At 41.6% G+C, this 15,614-nt stretch overlaps 1 protein-coding gene across 2 annotated transcripts in view; it reads right to left on the bottom strand.

Annotated features, from left to right (window-relative positions):
* LOC116397558 (uncharacterized) overlaps positions 1–15,614 on the bottom strand; it is a 51,600-nt gene that overhangs the window by 7,858 nt on the left and 28,128 nt on the right. For both annotated transcript variants that reach the window (XM_031873078.1, XM_031873079.1), the window contains 2 exons: positions 7,774–7,935; positions 5,685–5,847 (listed from right to left, as the gene is read on the bottom strand). In XM_031873078.1, coding sequence (XP_031728938.1) covers positions 5,685–5,847; positions 7,774–7,935 — 325 coding nt within the window. The remainder of the gene's footprint in view (positions 1–5,684; positions 5,848–7,773; positions 7,936–15,614) is intronic.

Below are 15,614 nucleotides of genomic sequence, written 5' to 3'. Positions count from 1 at the left end.
CACAAACAGGAGGTAGTCACAGTGTGTGTAACTACCACGTGTGTTTTGGATGATATTAGCAGACTGTCGTTGATGTGTAGGTGTTTTTGTTCCGGTACTCTGCACTGATCTGACACCTACTTGCCTGCCCACCTGCTCTCATCCCCGGCTCTCTGACGGCAGCGGTGTGGGCGGTACGGAGGTCCCCGGGGACCACCGGTCATAAAATTTACTCAAATTCACAATATGTAGGATATTACCAGTCTGTCTCCGGCTGTTTAAAAACAACAACACAAGTGGTCCTCTGGAGATGCATGTGGACACCAAAGTGTCTTTCTTTGATACCACCAAGTGGCAAAGTCAGACATGCTCCAATTCTACACATAGAGGAGCTTTAAAGCGGCATTGTTGTTGCTGCTGTTGTTGTTTGGCCACCTGGGGTCAATGAAGCAAGTAGAAAACATCTGACATATTATCACCTTATAAAGTTGTTAGTGGCATATTAACAAAAAATGGCCTCATATTTACAGAATCATCAGAGAACCAACACTGCATGTTGAGTCCAAGCCAGTGTCCTTAAAATTACATTTATATACTGCTGGGGGAGTTTGCATTACGTTTGTCGAAATAATTTTACCATTGGTTTACGATCAGTGGCAATTATTATCCAGTTCATCAGGCACGTATCTTATTGAACCCAACAGAGGCCTAAAGAGGTGGTCGGTGTGAATGGTGGGAGTACAAAGCACAGGAATTTGACACCAGAGACTGGAATTTGTGTCCTATGGCCAAGAGCGGTTAGGCTTAGGTCAGAGAAAAGATTGTGGTTTTGACTAAATATTAGACAAACACGCCATGTCTCATGTAACCACTTACTTTTTCTGCCATTTTTCCCTCCACATAACCAACTGTTATTAGTTGCCTAAACCTAACCATAAATAAGCTACTCATGCTTTTGTTGCCACGGGTGGACATTAAGTAAGTACAAAACACATCGTCGGTGAACAGCAGATGTGTTCAGTATGAACATTTTGCAAATTGTTGCTGACATGTTAATAAAAAAAACTCTTCTTGATAATAAATTTTAAAAAAAAACATAAGCCAGTAGCATTATTCTTAACATCTCTTAGGAAATGTATTTGCAAACATATCTTTTAGGAGACAGGGTTGTCTTGTCAAGTTAGCTGTCTTTGGTCTGCATTAACTGTTTGCTACTGAGCCGGTATTGTGCAGTGGCTTCTTTGCTGAGAACAGCTGCTGATGGAAACCAGACCGATGAGACCCTCATTTCCAAACACCGGTCCCAAAAAGGCTTGGACCGGTCAAGTCTATAAGTATTCTTACAATGCCTGTTTTACAGTCAAGGAGGCACGTACACACTGTAAATTGTCACTCTGACTTGTAACGTGTCAAAAAATATTGCAGTGGTTAAAGCACAACAAGAGTTTGTTTTTTGAGGGATTGAGTTCGTTTACATGTTGGGATCCTTTGCTTGCATGTTGAGAAGGGAGTGAAGACTGTTATGACAAATGGTGATGGAACTCAGTACAGGCCTGTTTTTGCCTCTGTTCATCCCACTCCCTTCTTCTTCCACGTCTGTATAAACACACCTCCCTTCATCACATGAGCTCACAGTACATATCATGCCCCTCTGCTAGACAAGAAAAGGGATAAATCCACAAACTAGGTCTACAGATATGTCTCGTGTTTCTGTGTGTAAGGCTGCATTCACACCAAATAATGACGTTACAGTGAAAGCGCCGGTCGAACAGATCAACATTTTTGAGAAACGCAACCCAACGTCCCGCTACGATGACCAACAACTTAACTGGCTACAAGAAGAGGAGCAGCATGATTAACCAAAACACAATGAAGTATAACGTTGGGTTTAATGTTTAGTCACTCAATTTGGCCCTGAGCACCAGTGCACAACCCACCGCTTTGATAAGTCTTGCATCCTGGTTAGTTATTGAAAGTGTTTATTTTAATCTGTCGATGAGGAGAGTCAGTCACTCACAGGAGCCAGAATACTAGCAGCATGATGTCACATCAAGTGTCACTCACAGACCAGCGCACAACCCTGCACTTATTGCTGCAACACCTGATTTGGTGTGAGTGCAGCCTAAGTACATGAAAGTTAGTCGATACACATTTTGAGTAACTCTTAGTGAACTTTTATATTGAGGGGCTGTGACTCACTGGTAGAGCAGGTTGTCCTTTAATCGAAACATCGACCGTTCGATCCCCAGCTCCTCCGGTCCGCATGTCGAACTGTCCTTGGCAAGATACTGAACCCCTCCTGAAGACTGTGCCACCGGTGTGTGTGTGAATGGGTGAATGTTGACATGTAGTGTACAGTACTTTGGGTGGTTGGCAGACTAGAAAGGTGCTATATATCTGTCCATTTACCATCGCCTTTTCCTCTTAGTCAGTGAATGCAACAACCCAAAATAAGCCATAACTTAACCCTATGCCTTACCCCAACTCCAGGAAGAACCCTCTGAAAGGGTTCCATATGGAACCTTTAGAAAAGGTTCTACCAGGAACCATAAAGTGGTATCCTATGGGAACAAGGCAATTAACCCTATATTGGTTCTACTTAACACCTCTATTTCTAAGAGTGTACAACATTTAACCTTGGCCCAGTCAGAGATATCCACTCCACTTACTGCACCTAATCTGGGCCCCCCTTCTCTCCTGACTTCTCAACCTCTTCTACAGATCCAGTTTCCTGCCTATGAGAGGAAGAACGAAGGCATTCCAGGGTCCACAGGACATCATATGTTCCTGCCATGAGCAGGATGCCGGGAATTACGCCCTTGTCCCACTCGTGTCATAATTTAATTTTCAACACGAGACCACCCAGCTGTCAGCCACAGTGACCTGCTCCGAAAACAATAATGATAGCATGAAACTTGAGCTCTGGCTAGAGCCTTTTAATAACATACCTACAGTAATAGATCCAATTGAGGAACATGTTAGACAAAAATAAACTTGAATACGCAGTTGTGCATGTGTGTTTGTTGACACATCCCACTAGGGCAGGTTATTAAGTGCTGATCCTACTAGTCATTAAATGCTAAAGGTTAAATAGGGGTGGTTTCAGTGACCTCCAGAGAAAACAACTAATTTATGTTTCAGAGAAACAGTCTGTCCACTAAAGAATGAAGCCCAATGCTTTCACTGTACTAGATGAAGTTGCATCTGACAAGTTACTTGTACTCACTCGTCCTGTTCTATCCAAACTGCCAATCTTGTATTCATCCCTGCAGCTCCTGCTGCCGCTTGTTGGTTCCATCATTTCTAACATTGAACCCATCAAAGCAATATCTTGGCAACGGCAGTAAAAGGTCTGACAAAAGCTCAAGCGGACAACATAGCCAGATTGTCTTACCCACCTTATCTGGAGGTAAAGCCGAAATGCGCACACTTGAAATCTGTCATTACACCATAGAATTGTCAGATGGTTTAACAGTGTTTGAAACCTCCTTTCCTTTCCCGGATTTAGGAGTTCTGCGCCAGACCATAAAAAGCGAAACTTCAGCTAGTTCAGAACTCTCCCAGCAGACTTTTAACAAAGACCAAGTCAAGAAAAAGAGAGTACATTACTCTTGTTGCTCTGAACTGGCTTCCCAGCAAATGGTAAATGGACTTGCATTTATATAGCAGGTGACCCATTCACACACACATTCGTACACTGATGGCAGAGGCTGCCATGCAAGGTACCACCTGCTCAGTAGGATCTTAACTAATGCACAATCAGACACACTCACAGCCTTCGGAGCAATTTGGGGTTCAGTATCTTGCCTATACACTTGCTGAGCTACAGCCACATTGCATAAAGCATCCTCTAACATTTCAGACTTCTTATCAACCAACATGAGCCTGAGGGTCCTGACACTGGTATTTTAACTGTTCATACAGTAGCCCACAAAATAAGTGGGGAACATGCTTTTAGCTGCTACCCTTCCTGACCCTCTGCCCAGCTACATTAGATATGCTGCTCTGTTGACATTTGTACAAATCAGCTGAAGATCTACTCATTCAGCCAGGCATTTAGGTAATGTAGTACGTTTTTATCTTATTTAATTATTAAGTACTATAAGTAAAAGATGAAGCAGGAAGTGGGATGAACATCAGTGGTATCCATTTACAGAATATCAGTGATATTGGTGACAAGAGGTGCCTGCAAAAAGCCCAAAGGATATTAGAAGACAATACCAACCCAGCCACAGCCTGTTCACCCAGCTGTCATCTTGCAAGAAATGGCAAAATAGGACTACAAACTGCATTTCATTGTGAAACCCTGTTGTACATTGACAATAAATGAACCTTGCACCTTGTCCATGGGACCTTTGTTGCATATCATACCCCTCTCTCTTTCCCCGTTTCCAGCAAGCCCCCAGGAACAGCATCAGTGGCCACACAGTGGAATTACAACTTCCAGTTCCATCACGTAATGCCATGGGGTCCAAAATACTTTTTTCAATAAACTTACATTGGGAACGAGAAGTCTGTAAATCAGTAGATACATATATATACTGTATATAGAATATATATATATCTATATATATATATATATAGATATATATATATATATATATATATTAGTGCTGGGCAAGTTAACGCGTTAATTTCGCGTTAACGCATTTTTTTAATTTATTATAATTTTTTTTAATTATTTTTTTTTTAATTGAAAGACAAGAGACAATACATAGACATAACAACAAGAGGATGACAAGAACAGTGGGATAAAAGCCAGCAAACATCCTATAGTCAGTTGTGTATGTATGTGTGTGTGTGTGTGTGTGTGTGTGTGTGTGTGTGTGTGTGTGAGTGTGTGCGTGTGTGTGTGTGTGAACGTGTGTGTGTATGTCCTTGAGCCTTTTTTAAGATGGGAAAAAAAATGATCTCCGTGGTCAACTCAACAGACACTTACATGTTAGTGCACCTATATGCTGAAATTCACGGTAAACACATTTAAACGGCACAGATCGGGAGCGAGCGAAGGACTTTGAAAGTTAGTGGAAAGATTAACGTGAGACACCATCCGGTTTCTTCAGACGAACATCCGGTTTTCAGAATAAGATGCCAACAAAGTATGAATTATATTCACATTAAGTATAAAACATGCTACCTGCATCTCGTGAACCAAATGTTATTGCCCTTTCGTTCATATAGCAGTACTTTTAAAATAAAAGTGCACAATACACTACTTTTGAATTCATTAGTGAACTTTGCCAGAACAATGTGATTAATCGCAAAAAATCCATGTGATTAATCGCGATTAAATATTTCAATTGTTGCCCAGCACTAATATATATATATATATATATATATATATATACACAGTATATATGTATATACCCATTGGACCGTGGGCTGGGAAGTGGGGTTAAAGAAAACACCAGTGCCCTTGCTCTGTATGGGCCCATGGATGTAGGGGATCAAGGTCATTTTATCTGTATTCTATACTTAGAAGTCAAAACTTTTTTTTGCTCCATGTGTTACTGAGCCATTTTCATGGGAATGAACAGGGTGCCACCTCCAACAATCCAGAGAAGTGCTCTCCGTGTTTGAACACTAGTTTGTTCAACGGCACCTTGACAGGACACTGCCATTTGATAGTTGTTTAATGTAGTATAATTTCAGTAGAATTTCCTTCCCTTTTCCAGCAAATGAAGTAAAATATGCCATAACATTACCTCCTCTGGTTGGTATGAGTGGAAGCCGGGTGATCTCATGGATGGTGGATAGGTCAGAAAGAGTTCCACTGGGTGATACAAACTCACTTCTGGACTGTCTCTTCTGAATGTCCTGGAAAGCCAGGCTGGCTGCACCACAGCTGCAGTGATGCAGGAAAAAGTCCTGTTCAGAAAAATTGGTAGGAAGAAGACACAAACATGTATCTATGATGTGATTTTACTGTTTTTTTTAATAGAAAATCACCTTAAACTAGATTGTATATATGTCACAAAAGTTGTCATGTTAAAACTCTCATACATTATTTTCCATCAGGGGTTTGCAGAAATGTTCAATGTAATCCTGATGAGTAATTTTACACTCTGTCTGAACTTAATTGAAAAGTTGGCAACCTTGGACACAACGTACCCTTGAAAATGATCAAGATGCATTACAATGTGTTTACAGTGTTTTCATTAAGTGACTGAGGTATGTAGTGAAACTGTTTCTTGATCATCATGAAGAAATGCAATAAAAACCTTTAATCATTATTAAGCCTCCGAGATGGTTTGAAAATTCATCTTTGAAATTCAATTGGAACATCTCATTAAGACTCCCAAACCAACGCGTACACAGACAGCTGCAGACACCACAGATACGTAGTCCACTTGGAGGACCCTTTAAACACATTCGCAGTACATTGTTACGCTACCACTCTGTTGTACACCCTATCATACACACCCTATCTTTATGGTAAGCACTCACAATCACATCTTTGGGGACTTACAGGGGACAGTGAGCCAATGACCCTGATCCCTTCTGCAAAGGATAAGGCTGTCGGAGATATTAAACAGTTATTCAAGGAGAATAAAACCACCATAGAATGAATGCCCTCTCCATTGCTTCCATTAATGATATGTCAAATCTGGGCTATGAGATGCTTTCTGACAATACTAACTTGCCTGTGTGGTCTCTTTGCTACACTGCAGGTGAGGGGTGGGTGTACTGTAGGAGGTAACTGCATTTGGTTTTTCTGCTGCCAGTCTTCATGTAACCAGCTGTGCTTGTGGTGCTGATGTGAACAGCGGACCAGAGCTGTCATACGTCATGAAGTGTCTATTCAGACAGTGTTCTAGCTAGGACTTTGCCGTTGAGAATGTCACAGCTGGAGTCAATATTTAGACATTTTCAGTCTTGAGGTGGATATAGTATTATAGTATATTAGTTAAAAATGTCAAGGTATGATCATTTATAAACTCTAAAATGGTGGTTGTATGAATTAAATATGTGACAAAGAGCCTTTCTTCTCACTCTCTCTTAGTCACTCTCTTTACTTGGGTTCTCTAAAAGCTTTGAAGTCCTTGACTCCTGCTGGCTTCAGCCATTGCCCCAGTGAAAAGCTGTTCTGGCTACTGCGCCCAAAACTGACTGCACTAGTGTCAGTCCAGGATTTCTGAATACAAGCCAGAGTGCTTATAGTTAGGGCTGGCTTAGACTTGCCTTGGAGACTGCTGGGGGACTTCCTAGGAGCTCCTCTCTCCTCCTCTCCCTCTGTATATATTCATATTCCATTAATGCACATTATTAACTTTGCTTCTTCCCCAGAGTCTTTGTGCTTTTCCATGGATCATGGTTTACCTGGACCGAGGTTGTGCCTCCTGTCGTGGTCCTGCCTGACACCTGCTGCTACTATTATTATTATTAGTCATATTTGTATTAGCTGCTCTTATTACTGCTCTCCCTAAGGTTTCTTCCTTTCCCCCCCTCCCCATGTTAGAGTTTTTTGGGGGGGTGAGTTTTTCCTTCAATGACGCTGATTGTAAAGCCCTCTGAGGCAAATTTGTGATTTGTGATAGCTACGTATATAAATACAAATTGAATTGAACAGAGGGTTAAGATGAACAGCCTTTCATCTTGCCCGCTGACCCTCAGCACAGGCGCCCCCCAGTAACCTCCTGACAAAATTCTGTAGTATGGCTTGAGCTCCACAAAGGCTAAATCCTACATTTCCCATAATGCAAGCAACGCATCTTTTTCTAGACCTTCCCTGTTTTTCTAATACATCTTTGTCTTTTAAACTCCACATCCCCGAAATAAGAATAAGACACACACCTCTCTGGTCTTTGTCATTCTGCCGTCCTTCTGCAGGCTGCAGATCTGTCTTTGCAGCTGGAGGTTGGTCTCCTGCAGCTGGCCAATCTTCTCGATGAGTTGGCAGATGTGATCGAGGTAACCCAGGCCTGAACCCAGAGGGTTGGAACTTGCCTGCTGTGTCTGGACAAACAGAGGGTGTGCAGGTTAATCAAGATACCAGGAGTAAGATAGAAGAAAGCCATTGTATTATTCTTGTTGGGATGTAGAAGCCTCTGAGATTATGAATCCATAATTATGAATTAAATTCCAAAGGGCTAGCAGCTCTGTGGAGCAGGAAGACCTGTAATGCACCATTTTGAACAAGATGGCACTGAACATGGCCCTATATTTGCTGCAAAAGTGAATGAACAAAACTTCTCTATGGATACTTTTCAATTCAATTCGTACCGGGTCTGCCTCTCGGTCCCGTACTTTGTACATGGATTTTGCAGATTAGAATGTTGATGATTTGACATGAGTATGGATATTTCTTTGGTTCTTCCAACCTGGTTTGAAATTCATCTGGACATGCTCAGATGTCCATGGCAGAAATGAAGGTGTTGCAACACACATTTGATAGCTCCGCAGAGAAGAATTTCACATACTGCTACTAAGAGGAAATTAATGACTTGCTACATCACCAAGAACACAGATAAGGATGTTGTTTATGTGTCTGCTCAACCAGGAGCTACAGCTTTTCAGCGATATAAAAAAAGGAATTTTTGAGCAAATATCTATCCAATGATCAATATTCCGAAAAGTGTCTCAACAAAAGCAGGATGTGAGCTCGGGTCGAGTCTTTACCCCCTCTATTCCGTGCTGCTGACACTGAAACTCCAGTCGGGTACTTGGGAACTGTCCTGATGGAAACACTAGCCAAACAATGGGCCAGCAGCCATAACAGGCTGGAGGACTGACATCACTCATTTCCTCTAATGGACAAACCCCGTGTGGATCACACAGGATCATGACCATGAACCCGTTCCCATGCAACACTGAGCTTTCTTTCACACTTTCATTGTCATAGTACAAAATAGGAGATTCATCACATTTGGGACAAATATGTTCTGCTAATTTATAGCTTAAAAATGTCTTGAAATTTTGAGTTGAAATCAATATTTAACCCTTTGAACCCGATTACTGCATTTGGTGTCCAAAACTGAGAGCAGAGTGAACCACAGTAACAGAGTTGTGGGTCATAAAAGCCAATGTGCTAAAAGATGCTAAAACGCTCTGTAGAGCTGAGGAGGATTGCTGAGGTGGTTCATTTCTCCTTGTGAACCCTTCACATTACACACACTAATTTGACCCATTACGTATGTTTTTGGCGCTTTGAGCACCACCAGTCGAGTGGCATCTAGTTCCATTAAATTGGAGACAAAACAGACATCTCTAGGGGCAATATTTTCAAAACCAGGCTACTACATAAGAGGAAAAATATTCCTATTTGGTTTTGGGGAGTACTGTCCCTTTTAATGTAATATTCATCAGTTGTTTTTCCTGTTTTGTTGACTCCACAGAGCCTCTTTAGCTACCAGACCTCTAGTGGTTTTTAGGTGGCTAATTAAGATAAGGAAGGGTATTCCTTCCCGGAGATGACACTCACTTCCTCAGGGGTAGATGATGATGAGGGGGAGGTTCTGTAACTAGAATCTGTTCCTGCTGAGACAGGCACGTTATCAGGGCTGGGGCAGATCTTATCCACGGCCCCACAGAGACCACTGAGTGATCCCAAGCCGGGAAAAGGGACTACGATTTTGGAATCCCACTTTTGTGTGCATAACCTCATTTTAAAATGCAAACAAACACGCACACACCCTGCTGCACTTCCTCTGAGTTTCCGCAATAAAGGGCCAATAATGCCTCCCATATGGGAATGACTGAGGTCACTCGGATGGGAAAAGCTACATGTCTGACACAAGAAATGAAGCAAGTTTGATGATGCTAGAGTAATGTTTTCTAAGGTGAACATTAGTGGCTGAGTCGGATGAGGAATCCTTTTTGTCCCGCTAGTTTTAGTTGGAAGATAAATGAAGCCTTGTGAGTGGAAGAAAGCCAGGAGAAATATCTATCTATTTTGTGTTTTCATCTGAGGGTCATTCATATGCTGCAGCAAAGGGATATCTGAAGCCTAAACATCAAGATCTTAATACTGGAAAAGTATTGCTCGATAAGAAACTGGAAGTATATGACTAAAAGTGACAGTACTGGTCACTGAAAATAAATAAACTGAGAATGGACAGGGAGGGAGAATAACTCCCGTCACCCTGTGGAAGATCTACATTATTTAATAGGTTAGTTGACCAATGACAATGTCTCTACATCCTTACAGGATTTCACGAAATTCCAGAAAATGAGTGAGAGTCAACAGCCATGCTTGCAGTCCTGGGAAGCAAGTCATGGCTACAGCAAGCTAAACAAGGTAGACATCATTTCCCCTGGCCATGTACTCCTGCTGGGATATGCCAGGGAAATCCCAGTCCAGGTGGGCTACGTAATCTATCCAGTAAATTCTAGGCCAACTCATCTCTTCTCAGTTGGGAATGGTTGGAAATACTTTCACAGAGAGTCCTGGGGGCTCCTTTTGACTCAAAGGAGCAGCGGTCTCAAGTCTTCAAGCACCATCCAGTCTCATCCATGTCTGAATTTTATCTCATAAGTGAGTGTTGGAGTGTACATCAAACATTTAACGTTTAATAATTAGCACAAACACAAACTACAGCTTATTTATTTTGTCATTTGATCATAATGGATTCTACTGGACTGAATGAAATTTTGACCTGCTGCTGCACTAGATACAAATGCTCGGGTTCACTAAAATCAACAGGATTTATCCTCTGGGAACCTTGCATGGTAGCTGCATTCTTGCAATGTCACGAGATCACGGAAAAATCCATCTTGTCGGACTTCAAGTGACCAGTTTGTGTCCAGTAAGCCAGAGCCCAGACCAATCAGCATCCGGTTTAGGGGCGTGGCTTATGTGTGTGTGTGACACAACACAGCCAGGCTGTTTGTTCTAAACAATGGAGCTTCCTGAAGACGTTAGCGATGCTGCAATAGCATCCGTTCTATCAGTATTTCTTCATTGAAAGAAGAGAAAAGAACGACACTGAAGGATTTTGTAGATGGAAAATATGTATTTATTTCTCTTCTCCTGACTCGCTGGTTCATCCAAACACCTGCTAAGTATTTTTGAAGGTGCTTCTAATGACAGTTAATGCATTTGTTAAGATTTTTCAGTCTTAATCGTTTTTGTTTTTTTAGAATTTCAAAATAAGAGCATGAGACAATAACATCTAAGGTCACTGTGTAAACTGAGGCCTTCTCTAACCCTCGCTTTCACTCACTATCGGCCTCCGTGATGCTTTCCTAAACATGACAGTGTTAGAAAGGAATGAAGCACCAGATGTGTGGAGCATCGAGATAGGGAGGAAGGTACGAGCCGAGCACGTACGCTGCTTCTCCCAGCCAGACCCCCGTCTTTCAACACGCAGATAGTGTTCCTGCCTCACCTCCCTGCTGTACATCTTTCAAAGCAGTCGGGCAGCAACTGAGGACACTGTGCTGTCCTTCTGTCCAGTGTTAGTTTTGGCACCTGACTGTGATTTGGTTTTGGTCCTTTGATGAAAAAGTATACTATGTTTCATCCCATTTATGTGATTTCTTTATTGTTTGGTTAGTATAGTACTCAACATAAAATCAGGTTTTTCGGTCGAATCTTCACTTTTTGAATTGTCATGTCCTCTACGCATTCTGAGTGCACAGCTGTTGCCGTCCTTGATGTGCACAGTTACCGTAGCTTCACTCATTGTTCTCGTCCAGTAAGTGGAAAAGGTAGTTTACCTGTATGAATGTGTAGTTGTTATCGGTACAGGGTCGCACGACTGCAGTTTTTGCGTCTATTAAATGCAGTTTTGGATTATTAACATAAAGTACATTATGGGAATATTTGAGGGGACTACATAGCGCATACATTTCAATCTGACAATTTGGACATTGAAAAAAAGAGTAGTGTTTACGATTCAAACGGGGATTAATTGGCAGAAATGGTATATAATATGCATAACAATTGCATAATAAAGGGGTCACATGAGAAACAGGGACTGTTGTGGAGGGCTGGACCAATAGGCTGAACAATAGGCTCAATTCAACTAAATTTTATTCCACCTCTTCATAAAAAGCAGTACATTGTATGGTTTTGATGAGCTGTGAGTGGTAAGAGTAAATATTTAGATCAGTGGTGGAATATAACTAAGTGTATTTGCTTAAGTACTGTACTTAAGTACAAATTCAAGGTACTTTACTTGAGTATTTCCATTTTATTCAACTTTGTACTTCCACTCCACTACATCTCAGAGCGAAATATTGTACTTTTAACTCTACATTTGTCTGGCGGCTTTAGTTACTAGTTACTTTGCACATTACAATTTTCAAACTCATCCAAACTACCCAAACTGAACAACAGTGTATAAAGAGTTCAAATGAGCTCCACCTGAAACATCTACATGTTTGTTCACATATGTAGGTCGATCCAAAGAGAACCAACATCTTCTGCACATGTTGCTTTAGCAGCTTAGCTAGCAAAGCCTCAGATGTCCGTGCCGCTCAGTCAAGTTTTTGTATTTCTCCGTGTGCTTCATCTCGTAATGGAGATTCAAATTGTAATCCTTAAACACTACGATCTGTTCTCCACAAACTAAGCACACGGCTTTACCTTTGACTTCAGTAAAGAAACACTAAGAAGTCCATGTTTTGTTAAAAACTCTACACTCTGTATCAATCTCTTTTTTTAACACAGGCTGACATTTTTCAGGGCTAACAGCTAACTTACATCTCCTGTAAGTTCAGTTTGCCAACACATTGCAGTGCTGCAGCTGCTCGCACACATTCACGAATGTACTAACGTACGTAAATTGTGAAAAAAACGGCAACAGTCGCCTTCAAAATAAAAGCAATGCAGCTGTATATTGTGCATGATGTACACTTATTTACGTTTGATTCCTAATTTCCCATTTACGTCCCGCCGGACAATGTCCATGTCTGCTCTATAATGACCTGAAAATAAAAATGGGGCGACTGTGGCTCACTGGGTTAAGAGGGTTGTCCGGCAATCGCAAGGTCGACAGTTCGATCCTTGGGATGTGTCATGTGTCGAGGTGTCCCTGAGCAAGACACTGAACCCCTAACGGCTCCCCCTGGGCGCCTGTCATAGGCAGCCCACTGCTCCCTGATACAGGGATGGGTCAAATGCAGAGACAAATGTCCCCCTTACCAGGATGAATGGTTATGTTTTTGTTAGCTTAGGCCATGTATATCTACATAGGGAGCGGGTCCTCTTCATGGAGTCAGCCTGTTTCACACACACAAACAGACACACACACACACACGGAGTGAAGTCAGCGAGCAGAGAGGCTGCAGTGGAGACACTGAGGTGAACCAGGTGAAGTGAAGAGGACAGGAGGACAGAAGAACAGAGGACAAGAGGAATGATTGATACTATCTGATTGTGTTTCTTTATGAACTTCACTCAGAAATGTATTTCATTGACATGTTAGATTTGTTTCCAGTGAGATACTAATTACTTCATATAGAGACTTTGCTGTATTAAACATTATTGCTGCTGCTCTGGAAACAATAATTGGTTATATCTAAATGATAAATAACTTCTAATCCTGATCTCACTTGATTTAAAATTGTATGTATGTTTTTAAAAGCAATTATTTAGAGTAAAGTAGCTCCTAGTAGTAATAAAAAAAGAGTATGGAACTGACCGACTGCTGGTATTTGGGGAGTTGGGAGTGAGACCAGGTTGGATATGCAGATAAACAGGTCCATATGATTACTGTTACTGGCAGATGTTGGAAATATGACTGCTAAGCACTCAATGAAATCTCCACCATTTGATCATTGAGACTTGCAGAGCTTATATAATCTTGCTGTATTTAAAGTCAGACAGACGAACAGAGTAGAGGAGACGAGGCTTGTGGGTAAACACAGAGAAGGTGTCCAATATCCCACTGCCGTGGACAACAGAGCCCATTTAGCAGGGGAAGGTATTACATTATTAGCTGCGGTGACAAGTGATGCTGACCATGGGGGCCACACTAGCTTACTGCCTGTCAGCAATGTACCCCTAGAGTCCATCATGCTGGGCCCCTAAAAGCCGCTGCCACACACCTTTACCTCACGAGGCTACAGGGACCTATCAAAGAGCCTTTATCTGGGTAAATATGTGAGTCATTTGAGATATTTGACACGTATTTGATGCATTCAGGTAAGCCGCCAAGCTCTGGACTCGGAAAACAGGGGGGGGAAACAGGGGGGCGGGGATTCGGATGAGAGAAGAGCAGGTGGTCAGCGACAGTATCGCTAGAAAAATCTCCACTCTCTCTGCACAGATGAACAGGTGCTGCATGACATGCAAGTCAATGAAAAAGCTGTCGAGCACATAACGCATGCACTCCCCACCTTACTGCTTCAGTCTCAGTGTAAGCCGCCTCATCTTTTGGTTTGCCCGATGTGCCAGCGATAATAAAAGCCTTGTCTTCAGAAGGGCTTTAAAGATCTTTGAGGGGGAGACGTGAGGATGTGGTGGACAACTACTGGATGGATTGCCATGAACTCTGGGACCAGCGCTGCCCACAGTGGGGCCCACAGGGGGCCCAGTGCACCATAGGGTTAAAATTGGCCTGGCAGATGTTTCTAGCAAAAGATAATAATGGTTTAAAAAGATAAAATAAATCACTGTTCATACACTGATGTTTAAATACGCAGGATCCCTAATGATCAATTATTTTTCATAATCGGAGCACAGCGGAAGTCAGCTGGTGCAAGTGAGGTAAGAAAAGAATGGAGAGGCAGAGACTGTGTACAATTAAGGGAACTTTGGATCCTGGTATCATTTTGGATCTTTCAGAACGCGCTGAATGTTTGGCCAAAGGTGTTGCTGCTTACAGCTTTCTGGAGAAACCATGAAATAGCATCACACACAAGTCACATACTGTATACTGCAGGGACAGACTTTACTGTTAGTTAAGCTGAACCTGGGGCCCCAACTGAAAGGGCTCCAAATATACAAAACAGTTCTTCTGATGTTTAGATATGAAAAATATTGAAATGTGTTATAGTCTAACTCTTTATACCATGGAATAACTTAACAAAATAACAAAAAGGCCCTCAAAGCACTTTAAAAAATATGCAACTCAACAGTATACTACTTACTGTGTACTTCTACTTCAGAGGAAAACCTTGTAGTAAAACATTTACCTGACAGAGAAATGTTACTGGTTACGTTGCAGGTTCAGATTTGGCACAAGTAAAATATAATGCATTATTATTCATTAAGTGTCAGCATCATATTAGAATTGAAAGCTCCACTTTGAACAGACGTCAAGTAGATTTAAGTACATTCTGCTGATAATGTCTCCGTCACTCTTCTTTTGAAGTTTTTTGAATGCACTACTTTTACTGAGTGGTATTAATAATTGTATTAATAGTATTAAAATTGTATCTATGAAATAGAAATACACTCCAAAGAGGCGTATTAGTCGCTTGCTTCGACATAACCATCACGGTTTTAGAGTAGAGTATGGATTCAGTGAGTCGAGGTATTTTACCAGCAGTAAAAGTATTATGTCACGTTAGTATGAATCCTACTGACTCGCCCTGAGCGTACGGAGCTCAGCTTCAACATACTCTACATTAAATGAAGCTTCCCCCTCAGACATGTAGAAAGCTAAGCTACAGCAACATGGCAAAGCAGTTTCACTAAATCAAAGTTATTTATATGTAAACTAAACTGAACCAACGTTGTTTCAAGT

Source organism: Anarrhichthys ocellatus, unplaced genomic scaffold (genome assembly GCF_004355925.1).
Source record: "Anarrhichthys ocellatus isolate YVR2014 unplaced genomic scaffold, GSC_Weel_1.0 scaffold68, whole genome shotgun sequence".
NCBI classification, from domain to species: Eukaryota; Metazoa; Chordata; class Actinopteri; order Perciformes; family Anarhichadidae; genus Anarrhichthys; species Anarrhichthys ocellatus.
The sequence above is the reverse complement of the archived record's forward strand: the minus strand, read 5'-3'. Positions and strand labels throughout refer to the sequence as shown.